The following is a 22,124-nucleotide window of genomic DNA, read 5'->3' on the forward strand; positions in this document are numbered from 1 at the left end:
TTCCTTCCTTCCTTCCTTCCTTCCTTCCTTCCTTCCTTCCTTCCTTCCTTCCTTCCTTCCTTCCTTCCTTCCTTTGTTTTTATTTTCTTTCCTTCCTTTTTATTTTCTTTCCTTCTTCCTTTCTGTTTGAGACAAAGTGTCATGTGGTCCAGTCTGGCCTTGAACTTGCTTTATAGTTGAACAACTTCTCCTGCCATCTCTTTTCACCAAGTGCTGGGATTACAGGCTCCTTACTACCAGGCTGTATCACCTGATGTATATGACATTGGAGATTGAACCCAGGGCCTTGATCACACCAGGCAATCACTCTACCAGCTGAGTTATGTGCTCAGCCCCCTGGGCTTTGTCTGAGCTGACCCTGTCCAGTGCCTCTGTGCCTCTTGATAGCTGCTGCTTCAGTCACCTGTTTTCAAGCCATGGGGATAGTGAAGTTCTCATGTGTACAAGACACCTTTCCATAGGCTGTGATGGCAATCATTATCCCGTAATCCCAGGCCTGCCCCTTTCTCCTTCCCCACCCTGCCACTCTACGCCAGTGCAGGTTGTGTGAAGAAGAAGAATAGCTCAAATGATAAACTTGGACTAGATTTTCCTTAGCCAGGTGAAGCTCCACTTAGGAGTGTGGCCACTGCAGTTTGGTTGACTGCCACAGAGTAAATCTGCCACCTGTGAGAAGTTTATTTAGCTCTCACAGTCAAGTGTGGGGATTCAGATGGTGATACATATGCCTGGCAGATAGCCATCCAGGTTCTTAGCTCACAGTAGGACACTTGTAGTCTCCACTGTGGACAGCCTTGCAGGAGGATCTGCATGCTGGCTTCACAGAGGTATTGCAGTACATTGGAGGGGCTGGGGGAAAGAGAGGGACCATGTTTCTTTCTTTTTTGTTTGTTTGTTTGTTTCGAGACAGGGCTTCTCTGTGTAGCCTTGGTTGTTCTGGACTCACTTTGTAGACCAGGCTGTCCTCGAATATACAGATAGCCACCTGCCTCTGCCTCCCTGTGCTAGGATTACAGGTGTGCACCACTGTGCCCCACCGGGACCATGGTTTTACGTATGTATTTGTTGGATATAGCACTGTGATATTTACTTACTATAGTAAATCAAAAGAATACAAAGCAACTAAAAACTACCTATGATCCCATGACCCAGGCATACCAGTATTAGTGAGATAGGAATGTTTGCCTTTTCTTCCTTTTTAAAAAATTAATCTTTTTTTATGCGTATGAGTATTTTGCCCATATGCATGTAAGTGCGCCACATGTGTGTCTGGTACCTATGGAAGACAGAGGTGGGCATCAGATCCTCTGGAACTGGAGTTACGGCTGCTATGCTGCTATCTGACTGCTGGGAGTTGAACCCAGGCCTTCTGAACCCAGTGTTCTTAACTGCCTCTCCCGGTGCCTCCCTTCCCCCTTCTTCCTCCTCTTCTTCTATTTCTATTTCTTCTTGTAAATATATATATATATATATTTTTAATGAGATTGGAGTTACATTGTACCTTCCACTGGGTTCTGCTTTTTTCTACATAACCTTTCCCCATTTGTTCTAATTATATTCTAAAGTGATGTCTTCGAATACACACTAAGGTTCCATGTCTCGACCTGCTGAATGCCTACTGGGTACCAGGCCCTGTTAGTCATTGACTAGGGAGGGACATTGGGGACAGCTAATGCTAATGTGTATTATAGAGTGCCAGGCGTGGTGTCAGAGAGTCTGTACAGATCATCTCACCCTCGCACAGCTCTGGGGAAGGAGTGTGAGGGTTACACAGTTAGGGGAAGCAGACTGGGGCTCAGTGAGTGGGAAAAATAACTCATGTTGGCTGGGTGTTTACTTGGAGCCAGGATCTGGCCAAGCGTTTGACTTCTATCAACAAGCTGATTCTGCACAACAGCCTGTGTTCTAGATGAGTAAACCGAGGCATACAGAACTTGGGTGACTTGTCCAAGGTTACCCAGCCACACCCAGGGTGTGAGCTTTAGGCATTTTGTCTGAGCAAGTGTCTCTAGCCAGTATCCCCTCTTCAGGTGGCCAGAGCCAAAGTCAAGGGCTGGCCCCGCCTCTTTGAGTATCGACTGCTTGGTAGAAGAGAACATCATTGGAAGCGGGTGCTATTCCAGGAGTGTGTGAGAGTCCAGAGGGTAATGTAGGAGGGAGCAGCATAGGAAAGGAGCCTCAGGGAGTCCCAGTTTGAGAGAGAGGAGGGAGCAGGATGTGTGGAGGGTACCAGGTACAATGGAGGTAGGAGGAACAAGTGAATATTGGGGCCACAGAATATCATGCTGCTGTAGGGTCTGGCTGTGTGCCTCTGTTTCAGAGATGGTCTGGATGGGTCTCTGGGATGGGAGGCTTTTGTGGGACCTTTGTGTATTAGCTGATCCTGGCCAGTGCCTCTGTATCAGGTGCTGTGTGAGGAAATGACCATATCCTTATTTCCTGCGCTCTCAGATTTAGGATGTGGCTGCTATGGAGCGGGACTTCTTGATTTTCTATAGCTTGGCATCTAATATCCTGTACCATTGTGAGTGGGAGTTCCTCATTTCTTCTTAGAATTGTGTTTCTGGCTCATTGAGAGGGTCAGGGCACTATCCTGGCTTGAGAGGAGTGACCTTTCTTCCATTCTGGAGTTTGATACAGAACATAACCATTAGGAGTGGAGACCAGGCAGTTTGTACACTTGAACTCATTCCTTCCAGATCAAGCAATGCCACATGCCTGGGAAACACATTGTCAGCATATGTCTGGTGTTGTGCTCTGTATATGAGTCTGTAGGAAGTTCACAAGAAGACTATAGGACCAACATGGGTGAGCAGGTTTGAGTGTAACACCACCGAGACTCATTCTACTACCAGGGACTGGGTGAGCACACATAGTATACGCAGGACCAGCCTCTCAGGTTTGTGTCTCTTATCCCTGAGAGGGCGTCTGCACTCTAGCCAGGACACTTGTGCCTGTGGTGTGTGATTAAGTTGTTCAGACTCATGTGCCCCACCTCCCAATCATAGCACAGTGTACTGACTTCCTGTCTGGTGTCTGTCCTCTTGTCAGCCACACGCTTGGGGGAACACACGGCAACCTGCTCGCCCAGCAAATGCCCAAATGTCTGTGTGTGTGCAGAGTGCACTCTACGACAGGTACTTCATAAGTCTCCGCGGGACAAAAAGACAGCTGGGGAGGGGAGATAGGGTGGGTGTAGTAAGTGATACCAAGGCCCGTGGTACCCACAAACGTTAGGAAGTTGCCAACTTTTGAGCCCAGGTAGGATACTGTGAATCAGACATGGGAACCCTAGACCCATACAGGAAAAGATGCTGATTCCAGCTGAGTAGAGAACATGGCAAAGACATGGCTGTCAGAGGGGACGTGCAAGCTGTGGCATGCCCAGGCTCACTGTACTGTGCCAGCTTCGAAGTGGCTCACATGTTCGCTTAAGCAGGTCCAGCGCTTCTTCCCTCCGTGTGCTGTGCTATTTGCCCCAGTTTCTGACCCCATCCCTAAGAGGTCACTTGTCAGAGCAAGGTGGGTCCCACATAATGGTGTCAGGATTTCCAGGGACTGCTGAGGTAATGGAAGGAAGATGGGAAGGTTGTCACAGTGACCAAGCCTGGTGAGCCTGGGAACTGCCATGCTAGAGGCTGAATCTGTCTTCTGAGCTGCCGCTTGGTTCGGGGTAGTGTACAGGTCCTCACTCTGGGCCATCCCTAGGGAGGCAATTGACCTCTCTAGGCCCAGGTTGGCTTTTATCACATAGACCCTTTATTGAAGAGGAAGGATAGGTGCCTTGCACCAGGGCTGACACTCGCCTGCCTCCTCTTCTTTTAGAACATGAGCTTGTAAGGGTACCTGGAGCCACCTGAAAACTTAGGACTCACTCAGTGAGCCCAGTGTGCTCGGGAGGCTGGAAGTTCCCACCATAGGAGATGTTCTTATTCACACTCAGTAACAGTGGCCTTGCACAGTTGCAGTCCCAACCTTCAGGCCTGAGATCTGGTAAAAACCTGGGCTATTGTATTTAGAACCATCTCAAACCAAACCCAAGCCAAACCAAAACACCAGAAGGAATCCCCTACCAAATGCCTCCCCAAGACTCATGGGTGCTGTGTACTGCTCCAAGCATCCCACGTATCTTCCCCTCTGACATGGTAGGTCCTAACCCTCTGCATTCTATCAGAACAAGAAAGGGAGGCCAACATTTGGTGAGTTGGGTAGGGTGCCTTTTGTCTTAGGGGGCGGGCTCCAGTGCTAAGGACCTTCTGGGATCAGATATTCCCCAGAAGCACAGGGCAAGCAAGTATACACAGAGCAGCAGGCAAGGGGGCCTGGTACAGCTGCCCAAGAGTGAGCAGAGACACCCCCAGGGAACAGAAGGAAGGCCGTAAGGCACCCTGGTTGCCCAAGCCCAGGGTTCTCAGCACCCTTGAGAGGTGGGAAGGAATGTGTGTGCAGCTGGCAGCCTGACCTCAACTCAGACTGTCCTTTCTCTTCCGGTTCCTCCCCTGACCATAGCTCTGAAATGTGTCCCAGTGTGGAGCCAAGTCCCTGTGCTGGCTCCGGCGGTATGGCTCACCCTCTAAAGGACAGGGCGCACCTTTGGGTACTCCCTCATACCATGGTAGCTGAGGGGCTTGTGCCCGGTGCCAAAGGAAGTTTCTGGACCCAGGGCTCTGTCCATTGCTGAGATTTGGATAGGTCCCTTTTTTTTTTTTTTTTTTTTTTAACTTTACCGTTTCTCTGCAGATAGGTAGCTGAGCCTTTTTACTTTTTATTGTGTGATTCTGTGGCTCTCCTGATCTGATGTACTTTGTTTTGTTTACCCATTTTTTCTTTTGCTTTATCGAGACCTGGTTACTACCTCCCTCTGATTGTGACTTCCTCCTTCAGAAGGATTGTAACTTCCTCTGACGATCTCTTCGATATCCATAGCTTTCTGAGGGCATGGAGATCTTTGCAGTGAATCATTTGCTGTCTATTCCTGGCTTTCTAGATACTGACCCTTTCCACCACCCAGTCACTTCTTCTCTAGCTATTTTCTTTCCCATTTGGTGCTGACGTCATGTGGTGATACCTGGAGACCTTCTGTGTGGTAGAGCTGAGGCTGCTGAAGGCCAGTGGATACCAGCTGGGCACGTGGCACTGGCCAGGGCCCTTGTAGCCCATGACTTCCTTTACATTGTCTGGAGAATTGGTTTCTAGTTTCCAAAAGACACGAGCAAGCATCTCACAGTTTCCTGGGAGGATTAACTGTGAGGTGTGTGGTGGTCAAAGAATGAGCAAGTATTGTACTGTGGTCCCTAACTCTGCCCTTCAGGGACACCATCCTCTGCCTCTGCTCCTGTTAGCATCCCTCTTCAGGGAGGCATAACCGTGGCGGCTTAGATGGGCTCTTCTTGGCCTGTGGCTGGTTCTCTAGATTCGATGGCTCGGGTGCTCCTAACTAGGAAGACACTGACCTGTTTTGATCTCACAGCTGGTGAAACCCTCTGATTGTTTTTCTTTCACTGGACCCTGGCCTAGATGTTCATCTTCCACAGAGTTCTTGGGACGTTGATTTATGGGTCCCTAACACCAGCATAACCTAATACCACGAGGAAGGGTCTATGGTGACTTGGGAATTGTTTTGATCTAGATTTCTATGTCTTCATCTTGTTTGCTACTATGGATAAGCTCCATCATCTCACTAAACCTCACTGTCCTTCAGACAGAGTTAATTCTTCATAGAGAATTGGTTTCCAGGAAGCATTAGATAGGGACAGCAGCTCGTTTACTGCCACCTCTGTAACTGGGGGACCTTGGGAAGAGGGTGTGAGCAGAGTCAGGAAGCCAGATGTGAAGTACACAGGGCCTCCTAGGCGGCAGGAGGATCCCATTTTAATGGTTTCCTGTCCCCTTGTTGGTGGAGGAATTCTTACCCTTGGGTGTGGCACCGGATAAATATCAGCATTCCATGCTGGTCAGGTGTGAGGGGCAGCACTGTGCCAGTCACACTCTGAGTGAACAACCATCAGGGCTGTCTGTGCAGGCTTTGCCTGTCAGTGGGAGCGATGTTCCGCTCCCATGGGCCCCTTTCAGGTTTTCTCAGTCTGTCTGGGGAGCCGACCAGCTGCCCAGGAAGAAGCAGAGACCGTGAGTGTGGCCCCATGAACAGTAGCCTGGGATCTTGTCTGGGGGAACAGTGAGGAGGGGACTTCTGTGACCCTGTGTGAGGCCTGAGCTGCAGGTGTGAGGCAGCTGTGGTTGGCCTTAGTCATGGCCTAACTGTGAAGAGAGGAGGAGGGTCGGCCTGGCAGGCGTGGCCTAGAGGGGAAGAGACTGCATTTCCATTCTAGAAGGTAGCCTGGTCCCAGCTCCTCCACCCACGGCTCTCCTTCCCTTGCACACCTTTGCTTCTGTGTTCCCAGTGTGAAACAGTGCCATGGTGGAGCGGGTGTTTCCCATTTGATGCACAGGAACCTTGGCTTGAAGAGATTGTTGGTCTCTGTGGCACTTGAGTGCCAAAAGCGTGGCAAGCCCACGGCTGCTTCTCTCTACAGCTCTGGACCCTCAGACAGGTGGACTGCTGATAAAGGCAGGGAGAGCCTGTCCTTCACGTGCCCGCCCCCTGCACCTCGCACCACCATCTCTGCTCCCTCCTAGGCAGAGCTGTCCTCCTAGGCAACAGAATTCACTGAGTGGGTGGAACCGCTCACTAGGGGTAAAGCTGCCTGGTGACCCTCTCCACCTTCCCTCTGCCTTGTCGCTCCATGGGCAGTTGCTTTGCAGTGCCTCATGGTCATTGTGATTCTGGAAGGCACTACCCCTTGGTCCACCGTGGAGTCATAGCTCTTTACTTGCCATTGTCTCTCTGATGGGGACAGGTAAGTCTCACGCTGCCCAGAGTACATCCTCCTTACTTCTGTGCTCTCATTGCAGAAAAGTTGTACGGGGACTTCTTGAGCTGGAAACTGGAGGAAACGCTGGCCCAGTTCCCTCTGCAGCCCGGGAAGGTGGCTACTTTCACCATCAACATCAAGGCAAAGCTGGACTTCTCCTGCCAGGAGAACCTCCTCCAGGACCTGAGTGATGGTGAGCCTGTCCTGATGCCAGTGTTCTCATTGCTGTCCCATCCTGCTGCTCAGTGCTGTGTGCATCTTGCCCTTTACTTGCCAGTCATTAGCTCCTCTGCCTGGGCTTCTGGTGGCCCCCTTAGCAGTGAGTTACCGTGTGTGTGTGTCTGGAAGCAATGAGAGTGTATTTCAGCGAGACGGTTTCTTTAAATCCCTGCTCTTGACTGTTCTGTTGTCATTTGCGGGGAGTCCATCTTCAATTCGAGGGATGTAAGAATTGCCACAGTTTCGGTGTAACTGCAGCTGCTATGATAAAGAGCTCCCGCAGAGTCTAGCAGTTTGTATAGGAGTCTGGGGCAGTGGTAACTGTTCACAGCAGGAGGACAGACTGACCAGGCATGGTAGCTCACAGATTCCTTACACTAAGTTATGAAGCCTGGATCCAGACATTGGAGGCCTGGTGGGGCACATGAGTCGGCTGGGGCTGCTGCTGCAAAGATCCTGGATGACACAGCTTACACACCAGCCCCTTATTCCTTGTGGACCAGAGGACGAGGTCAGGGTTTCGGGTCCCTTTCCTGGTTCACAGATGGTCATCTTCTGGCTCTGACCACATAGCCAGTATAGTACAGAGAGACTCTCTCTCTCATGCTCCGTCCCTGTTTGTAGAAAGGCTGCTCCCCTGAATTAGGGACCTGAATTAGGACCCTGGCCTTATGACATCATTTACCCACCACCACCTGCTCAAGGTGTACAGTTGTTTTGGGTTTTAGGGATTCAACACAACTATTGCTTAGAGGCAGTGGACTCAGTCTCCACTGGGATGACTGCCTGAACCCTGTGCCTGTTTCTCCTAACTTGTGAGTTATTTCAATCCTATTTCTAGGGCTGTGAGGATTTGGAACGGTAGGAGTTCGTAGCATCTGTTACAGGAATGAGTGGTTGGGATCCTGTAGATGTGGATTGTAACTTAGATTCAGCTTGCTTTATTTGGGAGTGGCCCCCAAAAGTCCCAAGTGTGGCAGCAGGTACAGTGGCCTTGGTCTCTGCGGTCTCTCTCTCTCTCTGGAAATGAACTTCTGATGCTTCTTTGTATGTTGTGTATGTGCTTGTATGTGCACATGTGCGTATCTGTGAACAAACATGTAGAGACCAGAGCAGGATTTCAAGTGCCCTTCTCTATGGCTTTCTGTCCTGGTCTCCCGAGAAAGGGTCTCTCACTGAACCCCAATCTTGTCATTTTACCTCGCCTGGCTAGTCAGCAAGTCCCTGGACTCCACCTGCCTCTGCCTTCACTGTTAGAATTACAGGTTTGGGTGGGGACTGGGGCTCCGGGCTTGCCTACCCTGCAAGACTCTTACCACTGAAGCGTCTCCTCAGCCTTGGGACTCTGTCTGAGGTCAGCCTCTCCCTGCAATCCCAAATATTAATGCTCCTGTGTTGGATGAGAGCAATCAGGAGGTGAGTTAAGGGTTTCATTCTCCTGTCATGGGAAATTACCTTCACATCTTGCCCTCTGTGAGCAGTCTCCAGCTTGCTGAGCTTGGCCCATGACTGTCTACTCGGCCTGCTTCTGCAGGGCCTCTCCTGCTGTACTGGCTTACCCAGTGGCTCTGCTCCCCAGCTTTGCATGACCTGCATTGGATCCTGCAGGTCCCAGACCAAACATCTCCTTGCAGCAAGGCCATCCCATCTACTTAAGCAGAGACAGACCCCACTCTTCTGCTCTTGCTCCTTACCCTGCCTGTCACTCACCCATGTTCTGTCTCTTTGCTTTGGAATGGGAACAAAGGCCTTCAGCCCTACGTCTAGGCTGTGAAGGGATCAAGGAATGTTATGGTGTAAAGTCTGTCTTCCCTGCACGTCCCCTCATTTTGGGGTTCAGGTTGTGCTCATGTTCATTCTTATGAAGAATGTCCCCGCAAAGCCATCTTTTCGGAATTGTTGGTGATCTCAGGTCTGTGTGCAAAGGTTACAGAAATGAACTGCCGTGTTGTTTTGCTGAACCAGTTGCCATGTAAAAAAATCACGGTGTCATTCTCTCAGCCTAGGCCACCTTAACTAAACATTGTAGACGTCATACACCATAGAAATTTCTCACAGTTGGGAGCCTGGGAAGCTCGCATCTAGGGTCCAGCAGGTTTGGTTCCTAGTGAGGGTTCTCCTCCTGGCCTGCAGACAGTTATCTTCTTGAGGTGCTGTCCGTCATACATTGGAAATGAGAGCTCTGCTGTCTACTTCATGCTGTGAAGACACTGCCCCCACTGAGACCCCATATTCCTTACCCTCGCCGTAAGCATTAAGGATTTGGGCTGTGAGTTGTGTCCATCACTCCCCTCCTGAAGTTTTCACCCTCCCCAACCCCAGTGTTGAAATGCCATCCCCGAAGCTCTGTAAGAAATTCCTCTGTAAAATTATTAATAACATTAATACATGCAGGAAATTAATATGATGGCAGTTTTCTTTGACCAGCTACTTCCCTGATGATTGATCAGCTGCGCTCCTGCCTTTGTTTACAGTAGGCTGAGGCAGTTTGGGATTTGTCATCTGGGGAAACTGCTTTGATCTGGTAAAATAGAATTAAATCAGCACTAGAATTATGGTTTCCTAGGGGTTTGCAAATGTAGGCCGACTTAATACCTCCTCAGTTAGCTGTAGCAACATGGTTGTTAATGAGGACACATCTTTGCTGACACTGGTCTGTGGCTGCTCAGGCTGTTTGCACAGCAGTCACAGAACAAGGCAGAGACCCTTACCCAGCAGTGGGACACACAGCACTCCTTGAAGTTCTGAGAGGCTGCCTACCCTCATGCCATTCAGCCTTTGTTTGGAGACAGCTGTAAAGCTCATAGCAGAGACTGATTACTGCCCCTGGGAGCTGGGAGAAAAACCCCTGTGGCTCCTAAGCTGACAGTGTCAGAAACGTGGAACTGGACTCAGTTTCTTTCTCAGGCATGAACTCACATTAGCCATGGGTACTGAAATTAGATGCAGCTTTGTGAGCTCACAACAATGAATACAGATGTTTCACAGTTGCAATATTGGAGTTAGCGTGGGCCGCAGACAGATGGGAAGAGGCACAATGGCTATTGAGCCCCGTCAGATCCAAATGGACTTTCCACTTCGTGGTTGTTCTTGTTATTTGTTTGTTTTATCAGAGGAGGACTTCTGGGGATTGGCTGTAGGGCCTTGTGGATGTTAGGTAAGAGCTGCCTCACTGAGGTATGTCCCTACTCTTTGAAAAAAAATTTTCTTTAAGAATTTTGAGATGGGTCTCACTAAGTTGCCTAGGAAGGCCTCCTTGAATTTGTGATTCTTCTGCCTCAGTTACCCAAGTTACTGATGTTACTGTGCCAATAGATCTGTTCCTGTTTAAAATTTCCAACAATTCTATAAGTAAGATTTACTACAATTCCTGATTTTTAAAAAAGAAAATGGGAAAACTGCTCCTAGTCAGCTGAGGTTGAAGAAATACATTGGTCATAGGCTTGTATAATTCTTAATTGCATCCCAGTTCTGAGACAGTGGGGAAATAGGATGTGTACAAGGGTGAGGTGATGCTGCTGTGTCAATGACAGGTGCATGAAAAGCGATAATGAGGCCACAGCAGATGAAGGGCTTCTCAGGAAGCGCACTCCGAGCTACCAAAGGGACAGAGGTAATTATGCTTGCTCTTTCTCTGATAGGAAAAGATGGTGTGAATATGAATATAGAAAGTAAACACATCAAATTATTGAACACTAGTGCTTTTGGTGAAGGGACTGTGGTTTCTCATTTCTATTCCTGTAGCTGTTCTGCAGGTTTGATATTTTTCAACTAATAATTAAAAACAAACCAAAACAAAACAAGGAGAGATAGTTGCCACTGCGGAGTACTACTCTGATCTATTAGGTTTGATTTTTTAAAGTGACTTCTCAGAGCCAGTGGATTCTGGGGCAGCATTTACCTTCCTCCAGGGTAGGAGAAGTCAACCTTTCAACCAGAAAGTGCTTTACAGCACCCAGAAATTCTGATTTCTTGGAATGTTATGTTTATGATGAGAAATCTTGAAAGATGGAGTAAGCTGCCTCAGATGTTGTATGTCTTTACATTGCCTTATAGGGGAGACCAAATATACGCAGAAGTAAGTACCCTTAGGCAAACATCAGGGTCCCTTGGAGACTCCCAAATATGAGCAAGTACATCAAAACCACTGGCACCTGAGAGGCCTCAGTATCACATAAGAAGAAACAGGAAGTCAGTAGCTGATGATAACAGACCAGCAGTCTCTGAATAGCTTGAGGCCACTCATTTGGTCTAGCAGTATATGCGTGCAGAGTTCTTCTAGAGTAAGAATGAGGGCCTGATCGAGTAGAAGCTGCAGGAACTGATGTGGGGTGGCATAGTGAAGGAGCAAGAAGGCATAGCTGCGTATGTGTAGGCATCACGCCCCTCAGTACACAGAGTATGAGCTCCCAAGGCCAGAAGACCACGGAGCATAGAAAATCGTGTGTGTGTTTTTCAGAGTGAGGGCAGCTGGAAGCCTTCTCTCCTAACGGGCACTGTCAACCAGCTCAGTAAAGATGGACAATAGGAAGGATCAGGGTCCTTCCTATGCAGCGTTACAGAGGAAACCCAGGGAGCAGAATATGCCAGTACATCTTGCAGCATGCTGGGGCGTACGCTGAAGAAGATTTGTAAAATCCTTTCAAGTAAATTAAAAGGCACCGAGAAGCAATTTAAGTTGTAGAGGAACATAATTCCAAGTTAGAAAAAAACAATCTCAACACTGGATGGGGAGAACTTAGGAAGAAACCCAAAACTCAAGCAAAGCTGTTGGTCTTGGGTGAGTGATGGAGACCCAGAAGGCAAAGAGGAGGAAATAAAAGTATGAGAAGCAGAAATTCTGGGAGACTAAGTAGACTAGCACAGGTGCTTACACATCACTCCCGCTCGCATCCTCATAGATCACCGTGAGGCACAAGAGCGGAAAGCCACAGCCTGTTAACCAGAAGTCAAGAAAACTTTCTAAAGTGAAAGTGAATCCTTGAGATGTTTATTGAACATCACAGTGTAGGCATGAGAACATTGACCCAGGGAGCCCGAGACACTCTAATGTAATTACTAGACTTCAGGCCAAAATGGTAAGTGATTTATGAAATCACGGAGATCTGATCATCACTGGACTTTTTGACAGGGGCAGTATCTGCCCAAACTCAACAGAACAATACGTTTTTAGACATTTCGGTAATGAAATAGAAGAGGCAGGATTTTCAGGTCCAGAGCCTCCAGTCTCAGCCACTAAGAGTCCATATCGATTGTCAGGATACAGGAATGCAAGCATTATGCGCTCAGTTGTTTTCTTCTTGAAGGTTCTGGAGACTTGGAGGACTGGCAAGCCAGCTAAGGAGACAGTGTCACAAGGACTGTGAGCCTCAAGCACCAAGACCCAGGAGGTGTCAGAAGGGAGAGTGTGCTTTTACTGTGTCACGGCCATGGGCTCTAACAGTGTGCACACACTATGCTGACTTAAAAAGCAGTGGGGAGAGGATATTGCGTGTTCAAGTAATTTTTAAGCTGCTGTCAGTAATTATAGCATTAGGGTTAACACTGGGACTAATAATCCTTAAATGTATATTACTGTGAAATAAAGTAAATGATTAATTTTTTTGGTGTGTTTATGTGTGTCAAGGTGCATGTGTCTGTATGCCTGTGCACAAATATTTGTGCATGTGTGTATATGCTTATGTGAAGGCTAGAGGATAATCTTAGATGTCGTTTTTTAAAAGTGTGATCTACCTTTGCTTTTTTTTTAATTTTTTATTTTTTTGAGACAAGATCTTGCTATGTACCTTTGCTTAGCATGAAACCGAGTAAACCAGGTTGGCCTTGAACTCATAGAGATACACCTGCCTCTGCCTCTGCCTCCTGAGTGCTGGAATAAAGAGGTGTACCACCATGCTTGGCTCATCCATGCTTTGTTGAGATAGGGTCTCTCACTGACCTAGAATACCAAGTAGACTAAGGTGACTGGTCAGTGAGATTACAAGTACATACTGTCTTAGTTAGGTTTATATTCCCATACTAAAACACTGATGAAAACCAACTTAGGCTGGAGAGATGGCTCAGCAGTCAAGAGTGCTGGCTGCTCTTTCAGTGGACCCACGTTCAATTCCCAGAAACCACATGGTAGCTCACTACCATCAGTAACTCCAGGCCTAGGGCACATAATGCCCTCTCTGGCATCTATAGTCATGTGTCACATAGACATATAAGCAGGCAAAACACCCATATACATTAAAACACAACAAACAAACATACAAACAAACAACAATACCCACACACACAAAAAAAAAGCCCTAGAGAGTCTTGGGGAGGAAAGGATTTATTTTACCTCACAGAATACAGATCTGTCACCAATGGAAGTCAGGACAGGAACTCAAGACAGGAACCCAGAGGCAGGAACTGGAGCAAGGACCATGAAGGGATGCTTCTTATTGGATTCAGTTTGCTTTTTCATACATTCCGGAACCACTTCCCAGGGATGGTACAGCCACAGTGGGCTGAGCCCTTCTACATTTTCCATCAATCAAGGAAATGCCCCATAGGCCTGTCTATAGGCCAGTCTAATGGGGGGCATATTTTCAGTTGAGGTCTTGTCTCCCCAGATGACTTTAGCTTGTGTTAATGTGACAAAAATCTAACCAAGATGCTTGATTTCACATTTGACCTTCTACATGAGTTTTGGGGATTAAGGTCAGACACTCATTTTTGTACAGTAATTACTCTACTGACAGAGCCATTTCTCTAGCACATGATTTTTGTGTGTGTGTGTGTGCGTGTGCGTGTGAGAGACATATTGTGTGTGGGGCAAATATGTGTGTCTGTGTAGAGGCCTAAGGTTGACATAAGGTGCCTTCCAAACTCTGAGAATAAATAGGTACAACTATACTATAGTGTGTATGGCTCTGTGCTTGGAAAGATTCAGACAGACAGACAGGCAGACAGGGGTCCACTGCCAGGCACAGGCTGACCTTGGGGAAGGAGGAGGATATAGTTTACATGGGTATGAGGCAAGCAGGCCTGTCTGCTAGCCGGCACGATCTTAACTATGTTTATTCAGGATAAGGCAGAGAGGGATGATTCTGTTCTTGGTGCTGAGTGTTTACGCCCTCAGAGTCTATACCTTTTATTTTATGACATTTTCTCCACTAGTGTGACACTTCACAATAAAATGTTTTTAAAAGAAGAAACAAGGTAGACATAGCTCTGTCATAATACTTTTGCCTCCCAGTCTCTCTCATCCGATCAGATGGGAAAGTTATTTCTACACTGAAGTTTTCCACACTGGTATCTTGAAGATCAAATCAGTTGTTCTGTGTCCCTCTCTGTCTGAAGGATATGTTAATGTGCAAGGCGCTCTCAGAGGGATCGATAGATTAGCGTTTTGATCTTATTGGGACTGATTCTGTGGGTGGGAAGAGCCTTCTGGGGCTGCTGGGCCTGACAGCGCAGTGGAAATGTTCTCTGCTTTTGGTTTCCCTCCCAATTAATTATTTAATTCTATTTTCCTTTTCTCTGTACTTTTTTGGCTCTCGGTTTTATAAGAGAAATGTCAGCGTTCGCCGCCGACGGTGTCTGTTAGACCCGATAATTAAACATGGCATTTCAGATTCGGTATGGAAAGGAGTGAGTCTTCAGCCTCACGGAACGGGGAGCTGGCTAGAGATGACATCTCGTCTAATCAGTTTGTTTTACAGAACAGGAAGCCGAGTCCCAGAAAGGTGGACAATCTGTCCAAGGCTTCACGAGGCAGTCCCAGTGTCACGAGGCGGTACAGCTGCCCTGTGCACGGGGGTGTTTGTCTTATCATGCCTCCCTCCCCCAGAGAACAAACAAGACCGTTTCTAGATGGCTACAGAGGTGAACCACTGTAGCGTTACTGTCTGTGGGCAGACAGACAGCTTGTTTTCCCTTTTAGATGGAACAGTGGCCCTGTCCAGGGAGTAGGGGAGACGTGTGTGGGGCATCTTCCCAGGCTTGGTATAGGAAAGCGAAAGGAGGGTGAGTTTTATGCTCAGGACCTGTGGCATTGTGGGGCACTGCATGTGAGGTCACAACAGGGCTCCCCACGGGTGAACACTAGCTCTCTCCTTGAGAACTGCGAGCACCACACTGGGTCCCCTCACTGTGTCCTCTTCTTTGAGCCCCCTTTCTCTCTGCAGATGACCTCTTTCGAAGGCCAGTGGAGGCCATCTGTAGACACGTTCTCCTCCTCCTCTCCACCTGAGATGCATTTTCGTCATCATCCTGTTGATCCTGGCAGGTGTGTCTGTTGCTTCTCTTCAGTAGCCTCACTCTTCCTTTTGGCCCAGGGTGGCACGGTATCTTTTATTCACACTATTACGGACTCCCAGGAACTCTTCTACCCGTCCCTTGCCTTCCCAAATGCATCTCCTGCGAAAAGTGCAGATTTTTCATCAAAGCAAGGTCCTGTGCAGTTTGGGCTCGTGCCCGCTTCCTCCATTTTCTCCTCTCCCTGGGTCCTTCCACACCCTACTGCAACTGTTCTGAGGCACTGCTGTGTGTCTGACCATGTCTCTGGTGGTGGACCTGCGTTCACGCTCTTCCCTCCACCCTCTGAGCGCAGCTTTAGTCACCCTCTCTCACACTCTCATGGGTTCTGTCCTTGGTGACTGACACGGCAAAGGTGGCGTTTTCTCTAAGTCGCCGTGGCATCTCTGGGTGCAGTTGCAGTTTCTCAACAGAGTCTTCCTTCAGGGCGGCTCTCCTCAGGATCTGATCTGGCACAGGGCTGGCTCGGGCACTCTCAGTGCCTTCTCAACTGCTGGAGGGGTAGCCGAAGTTCACGGGCTGGTTGAGTTGGGATGACTGTTGTTTCTTGCCAGTTAAAGGCCTTTGAACAGGACCTGAGTTGAGATGGGTTCAACAGAGACCAGCCTGGGCAGTGTGGAGGTGTGGCAGTGTCAGGCAGGCTACAGGGGCCTTTCCTGGAAAGGCCCCGGAGAAGCTTAAAGCAGGTGGGTCAGGTAGACAGGAAGTATCAGCAGAGATCCACTTGTGCTTGTGGTAGATTTGGGGGACCAGGCTCCCTCCTAAGGTGGCTAGGCTGGCTCTCATCTGTTCCTCCTGACTGTTCTAGACTGCAACAGCACCACACACTGTATCCATATCACCTCTTGAGGCCCGTGGAGCAAGGCAGGGTAGGGCAGGGCCGGGCCACTGCATCAAGCCAAAGGAGTGAGAGCCATGAGGTCTGGTTGCAGATCCCAGATCTGTCCAGACCAAATTTTCTAGAAGGAAAACTAGTCAAGGCCAGGCTCCACCCATCACTGCCCTTCTGAGCCCGGGCGAACAGTCAGTGGTAATGCATAGTCAGGGCCATGGTCCTGACGGTGCTAATATGGTCTTCATGTTTCTACTCAGATTTCTTGTCTTTTTATGTGTTTGGCTGTTTTTCCTGTATGTCTGTGTGCTGGCTACTTGAGAAAGCCAGAAGAGGGTGTCAGATTCCCTGGGACTGGAGTTACAGATGATTGTGAGCCACCATGGATGTGCTGGAAATCAAGCCTGGGCCCTCTAGAAGAGCAGCCAGGACTCTTAACCTCTGAGTCATCTCTCCAGCCCTCTATTTTTTTTTTCTCTTTTATGAGTTAGTTACATGTGTTCCTCTACCAGAAGTGAACGTCAATTCTCACAAGGGATGGCTGAATTAGCATATGTTATTTTGTAATTTAAAAATTTGGGAAACTAAACTAGAGAATTGTCTGTTTGAAGAAATGCCTTGTTTATAAGATAATGGCTGGGCATGCTCCAGCACACCCCCTCCCCCCCGCCCATGGCACATCTCATAGTTCTCTAGAGGGCTGTGACTCAAAGGACACACTAAAGGCTGCAATAGTCCCCACAGTGGGCTTGAATCCATACATCTAAACTTACAGGAAAGACATTGTATGTCTTCATTAAGTAGCCAGCAAGGCTCTAGGCTCGAAGCTTTGAGGCAGAGCATTGATTTTAAAAATTATGAAAAGCAAAAGCTCCCTCGACTGTCGCATAAAATCTTTTCTCCCCACAAATTAGCTTCCACACCGATGGCCCAGGTCTCTTAAGAACTAGCTTTTAATCTTTCTCTCTCTTCCTTCTCTTTCCCTCACCTCCTCCCTTCCCCTCTACCCCCTGTTCTCCCTCTTTCTCCCCCACAGACATACACAGATAGACACACATAGTCACACACAGACACACACAGACAGACACACACACCCCTTTCAGAAAATGTTCACATTCCTGAAATGCACTTTTTTCTTTGCTCAGAGGTTTTGCACACACAAACCTGTTTTCTCATCCCCCAGTCTTCACCTGCTGAAGTTCTCTTCATGCTCTGCATCTTAGCTTAACATCACTCCTGGAGAAAATCCTCCTTGTGCCCTTTAAATTGGGTCAGCCCCTCTCCATATACTCAACACCATACATTTTTTATCGCTAGTGTTTAGCAAAGTAATACTTTTTAATTTATGTGAAATTGCTTCGTCTCTCCCACTAGACTTGTACTGTATAATATAGGAGCTACTGGAGGAATATACTTAAATTTAAAGTAATTAAAATCAAGTGACATCAATAATCAGTCCTTTAGATACTTAGGTGCACCCTATACTGTTCACATGCCCATAGCCATATGTGGCCAGCAGCTGACTTTCTGCACCACACAAACAGGCCAGTAGGGCAGAGCTCCATGGGATAGCACAACACTGGGTACCAGGCTGCCAGGAAGAAACCACAACCCAAGGAATAGGATATGTACAGCAGATAGCACATGCCTGTTGGTGGGGAGTGGGGGTGGGGTGGGAGGGGAGGGGAGGGGCTGCAGCTCTGAGGGAGAAGGGAAAGGGGAAACCAGCTCAAAGTAGCCATAATCCTAATTATAAAAACTAAAGCAACAGTTTTTATAGGGAACAGAGGATAACATTTTTATGACCTGTTTGTAGGGAAAGATTTCCTAGACAAAAAGTAGTACACACACACACACACACACACACACACACACACACACACACACAGAGAGAGAGAGAGAGAGAGAGAGAGAGAGAGAGATAACAAAATTAGGAAATTCTAGTAGCAGGGTGTGGCAGCACACATCTTTAATCCCAACCCTCACAGAAGCAGAGACAGGCTTATCTCTGTGAGTTGGGGACCAGTCTCATCTACAAAGTGAGTCCCGGATAGTCACAGCTACACAGAGAAACCCTGTCTTCGAAAAAAAAAGAAAAAAAAAAAAGAAATTCTAAGTATACTTGGTGGCACAGGCTTTTAATCGCGACACATAGGAGGCAGAGGCAGGCAGAGCTCTGTGAGGTCAAGGCCAGGCTGGTCTACATAGTAAGTTTCAGGAAAGCTAAAGCTCTACAGAGAAACCCTGTCTCAAAAACAAAAACAACAACACAAGAAAAAAAAAAAAACAAAACAGAAGACAAAAAAAAACCCAAAAACAAAAACAAAAATTCTGATCATGAAAAGATAACACTGAAAGAGCAAAAGAACAAAATACCTCACCATATACCGTCAGGAGGTGGCATTTTGGCAGTCAGCAGTATGATTAGTATGCTTAGGCCCCTGGCTTTAAAAGGTGGAGGAGGCGCAGGGGAAAGAGAAGAGAACCGCTTTCAACATCTGTGTGTCTACAGCCTACCAGAGCAAGCTAGGGTACACCCATGTCTAAATGCAGACAGAGTGGCTACAGCAGAGTCACTGAAAACAAGCCAAATCTCTGTGGGTGGCAGAATGCCTAAGCTTATAGCAGCATATAGCATATACCATATAGCAAGAAAACACATGAGCATTGGCATGGATCTCAAACAGCCAAATCTTGAGGGGGAAGGAGGGACACTTAAATTGATTTGAGGCTTCTGCTTTCATAAGTCAAAGAACATCTTCATTTAATTTTACATAAAAGAAAGAGGATTAAAAAGACAGATACTGTGTTTAGTATCCTGTGAGACAGATGCATCCATCAGAGTGGCAACCATAGTTTTGTATCTCAAGAGAGAGATGCTAACAGAAATAGGACTGGAAGGAAGCAGAACATGCTGGAATTACCCTGCTGAGATGTAGGTGAAGTCTATGAACACAAACGTTGAAATCCATACGCTCATTGCTATATGAAACTTAGACTTCTATTTTTAGACTTCAAGAATAAGGCATCTAGAAATGAGTCTAAAAATCCCATAAGACCTTTCCAGAGGAAATTATAATATGTTGCTGGGAAACCATTACACATGACAGACATTAAAGACCTAGACCATAGTCATAGATAGGAAAACTGAATGGCATAAGAAATTCTTTTTCCTAAAATTTATCTATGGATTTGAAGCAATTTGGATGAAAATTCTAACAAATGACTTTAAAGAACTTGAAGCCCATTGTCACAGGCTCTGAACTGCCACTGGGTCTGTTTGAAGCTTTGGAACAATGCAGTCAGAGCACGAGTAGGAGCTTTTTGATTAGACTGAAGGAAGGCTGTCTATACCAGAGGAAAGGCTGTCAACACCGGAAGGAGGCTGTCAACACAGGAAGGAAGGCTGACTACACTGGAAGGAAAGCAGTCTATTCCAGAGGGAAGGCTGACTATGGAACCTATGGTTCCAAACCTTGCTGAGCACTCTAGTCACTCCTGGTGCCTTCAGTAACCCTGATACCAGTTAAATGACAGTGGGAGGAGGGCTGGCATTTCAAAGATCCTAGGCAGCTACAGCACAGACGAAGGCAGAGAAGCCGTGGGGTGTGCTATAGGCAACAAATGTGAAGGAGAGACAAGCCAGATAGATGCAAGGAGCTGTGTACTTTTGGAATATGAGCAAATGAGGGAGAAGAGCGGGAAGAAAAATGGCCTCCAGGCAGGTCCATGCGTGCCTACTTTGTATACTGATTTTGGCAGTGAGAAGTCCCGACTCAAGCTGCAGCAAAGTGAGGCAACCACTCTGCTTCAGCAGTGTGATCATGATGATGACAATGAGGAAGACAGCAGAAAGGGGTGATAGCAGCTGGGAGACCATCAGTGACAGAAGCAGTAGAGATGAGAAGCGTTAAAGCTTGAATGAAAACAGAGAAGGCAGACATGAGACAAGAGCAACATTGGAAGGGCTTGGGTAGTCTGTACCCGTACTTTGCCAGATACCATCTCTTTCTGCTTGGACAGAAACACCTATAGTCCCCACCATTGAACAGCCACCCCCCCCCTTCAGTTGTCTCTCGGTGAGTCACAGCTTGGCTGGAGAGAGTGATGATGAGCTCAGGGAGATCAATTGTTCACAGACAGGCTCTTGCCTGCTGTGCAATCACCTGTTGCTGATGAATGACAAACACTTGAATCCCCCTCCCAGGGGCTTAGAAAGTTCCTTTCCAACTGGAATTTAAATCAAAGAACAAAGTCAACCTTCCCACCTGCTGGCCAAACAGAGGGCCTAGCAATGTACATACTTCATAAGTTATTAAACAGACCTCTGGGGCAAGCGTGGTGGGCAGAGTGAGGCTGTCTGCATCCGCAGAGATGCTCTCCTATGAGCCCCAGGGAGGCAGGGGCAGGCTGACCTTTCCTGTGGCTGCTGCAGTGCTGTGAAATGACTGTCTGTGAGTCAGAAGGCAGGTAGGTGGCACAGCTAAATATAACGATGGGCAGGCTGTCCAGCACATTAGCTTTGTTCCTTTGGAGCTAAAGCAGACAACCCACAGAATACAAAACAAAAGCAACGCACAATGGCCAGCACAGCTCAAAACTAATCATAGGCCAGGATTAAAATCTAACATATAGACTGCCAATTTCAGCTCATATATTTGGGGGGAGGGGAGGAGTAGGCAATGGAAAATGAACATTTGTCCAAAGTTACCAGTGAACCACTCAAGGCCTAGATGGGCAGATCAGATTATGAAGAGGCTGAAGGCATAGAGTCTCACATCCCTGGATGTCTTCTATAAGGGGCTCGGTGGGCAGAGAAGAGATGGTACCAAGAAAGGTTAAAGCTGGCTGGGGAGAGGGCAGCAGCCTACCCTGGTTGTTTAAAAAGAAGGCAGAGAAAGGCTCAACAAGAATGAAAGAAGCTGGGGGTGCCATGGGGATCCAGCTGGGGAATGGGCACCTAGGAACCAAAGCTCAGCCACCCGAAATCCCCACAGGACCAGGAACTGCATATAGGATGTATCTGGTCCCTGAAGGCAGATGGCAGATGAGAGAGGCATTTTGGGACAAGGTAGATCTTGGGACAAGGTAGAAAGCTTCTCATGGAGCCCTGGGTGAATCTCTGCTTCTGCTGACAGCAGGACTCTCCAAGTGAAACCAAGGAGTAGCTAGCTGCCCTGAGGCTGAGGAGACAAGTGCTGAGTGAGGAAGCTGTAGGCAGGCAGGAACAGAGACAAAGATCCTGGACTTTCTTTTATGATCTGGACAGTAGGATGAGAAAGACCCAGGGTGCATTCAGGCAGATTCTCAGGGAACTCATGTTGGCACACGGGTGTGCTGAGGTGAGGGCAGGACAGGTGTGATCTCCTGTCCTGGACATAAGTGAGGACCCTGAGGGAACAGGCAGGAAGTAACTGAATTGTATGCCTGGTGAGTGTGCCAGGCGCTGATAAGTATTCTATCTGTCCTAAAGCTCTCTAACCGGAGGGGAAAAAAAGCTTCAACAAAATCTCAGGCTTTCTTTAAAAACAAAAAAGAACCCAAACGTACGTATGTTTATGGAAAAACTCAGGCATCTAGGAATTGCAAAGACAGAAAGAAAGAGCTCTGCGTTAAGACTGCAGGCACATTGCCTGCAGCTTCTGGGTGCTTCAGGATGAGTCACTGTTCTTTAAAAAAGAAGACAGAACTCTAAAAATCCATGTCTAGTCTCAAAAGAGAACAGCAGAGCAGGGCAGAGATGTCGAACAACTATTCAGATTTCAGTGGACAGCATCAGGGGAGCGGGCGGGTCATGAAAGAGAATACAGCTGATTGCAGAACAATGGCCCACAAATAAAAGCAATCCCCGGCCACAGTTTCCTCAGCCACAGTGATAACCATAGCTTCAACTGTCAGTCAACTGTGAAGCA

At 47.7% G+C, this 22,124-nt stretch overlaps 1 protein-coding gene across 2 annotated transcripts in view; it reads left to right on the forward strand.

Annotated features, from left to right (window-relative positions):
* Trappc9 (trafficking protein particle complex subunit 9) overlaps window positions 1-22,124 on the forward strand; it is a 448,636-nt gene that overhangs the window by 121,788 nt on the left and 304,724 nt on the right. For both annotated transcript variants that reach the window (XM_055626329.1, XM_055626330.1), the window contains one exon: window positions 6,913-7,065. In XM_055626329.1, coding sequence (XP_055482304.1) covers window positions 6,913-7,065 — 153 coding nt within the window. The remainder of the gene's footprint in view (window positions 1-6,912; window positions 7,066-22,124) is intronic.

This window comes from Psammomys obesus, unplaced genomic scaffold (assembly GCF_907164565.1).
Source record: "Psammomys obesus unplaced genomic scaffold, mPsaObe1.curated_primary_1811, whole genome shotgun sequence".
NCBI classification, from domain to species: domain Eukaryota; kingdom Metazoa; phylum Chordata; class Mammalia; order Rodentia; family Muridae; genus Psammomys; species Psammomys obesus.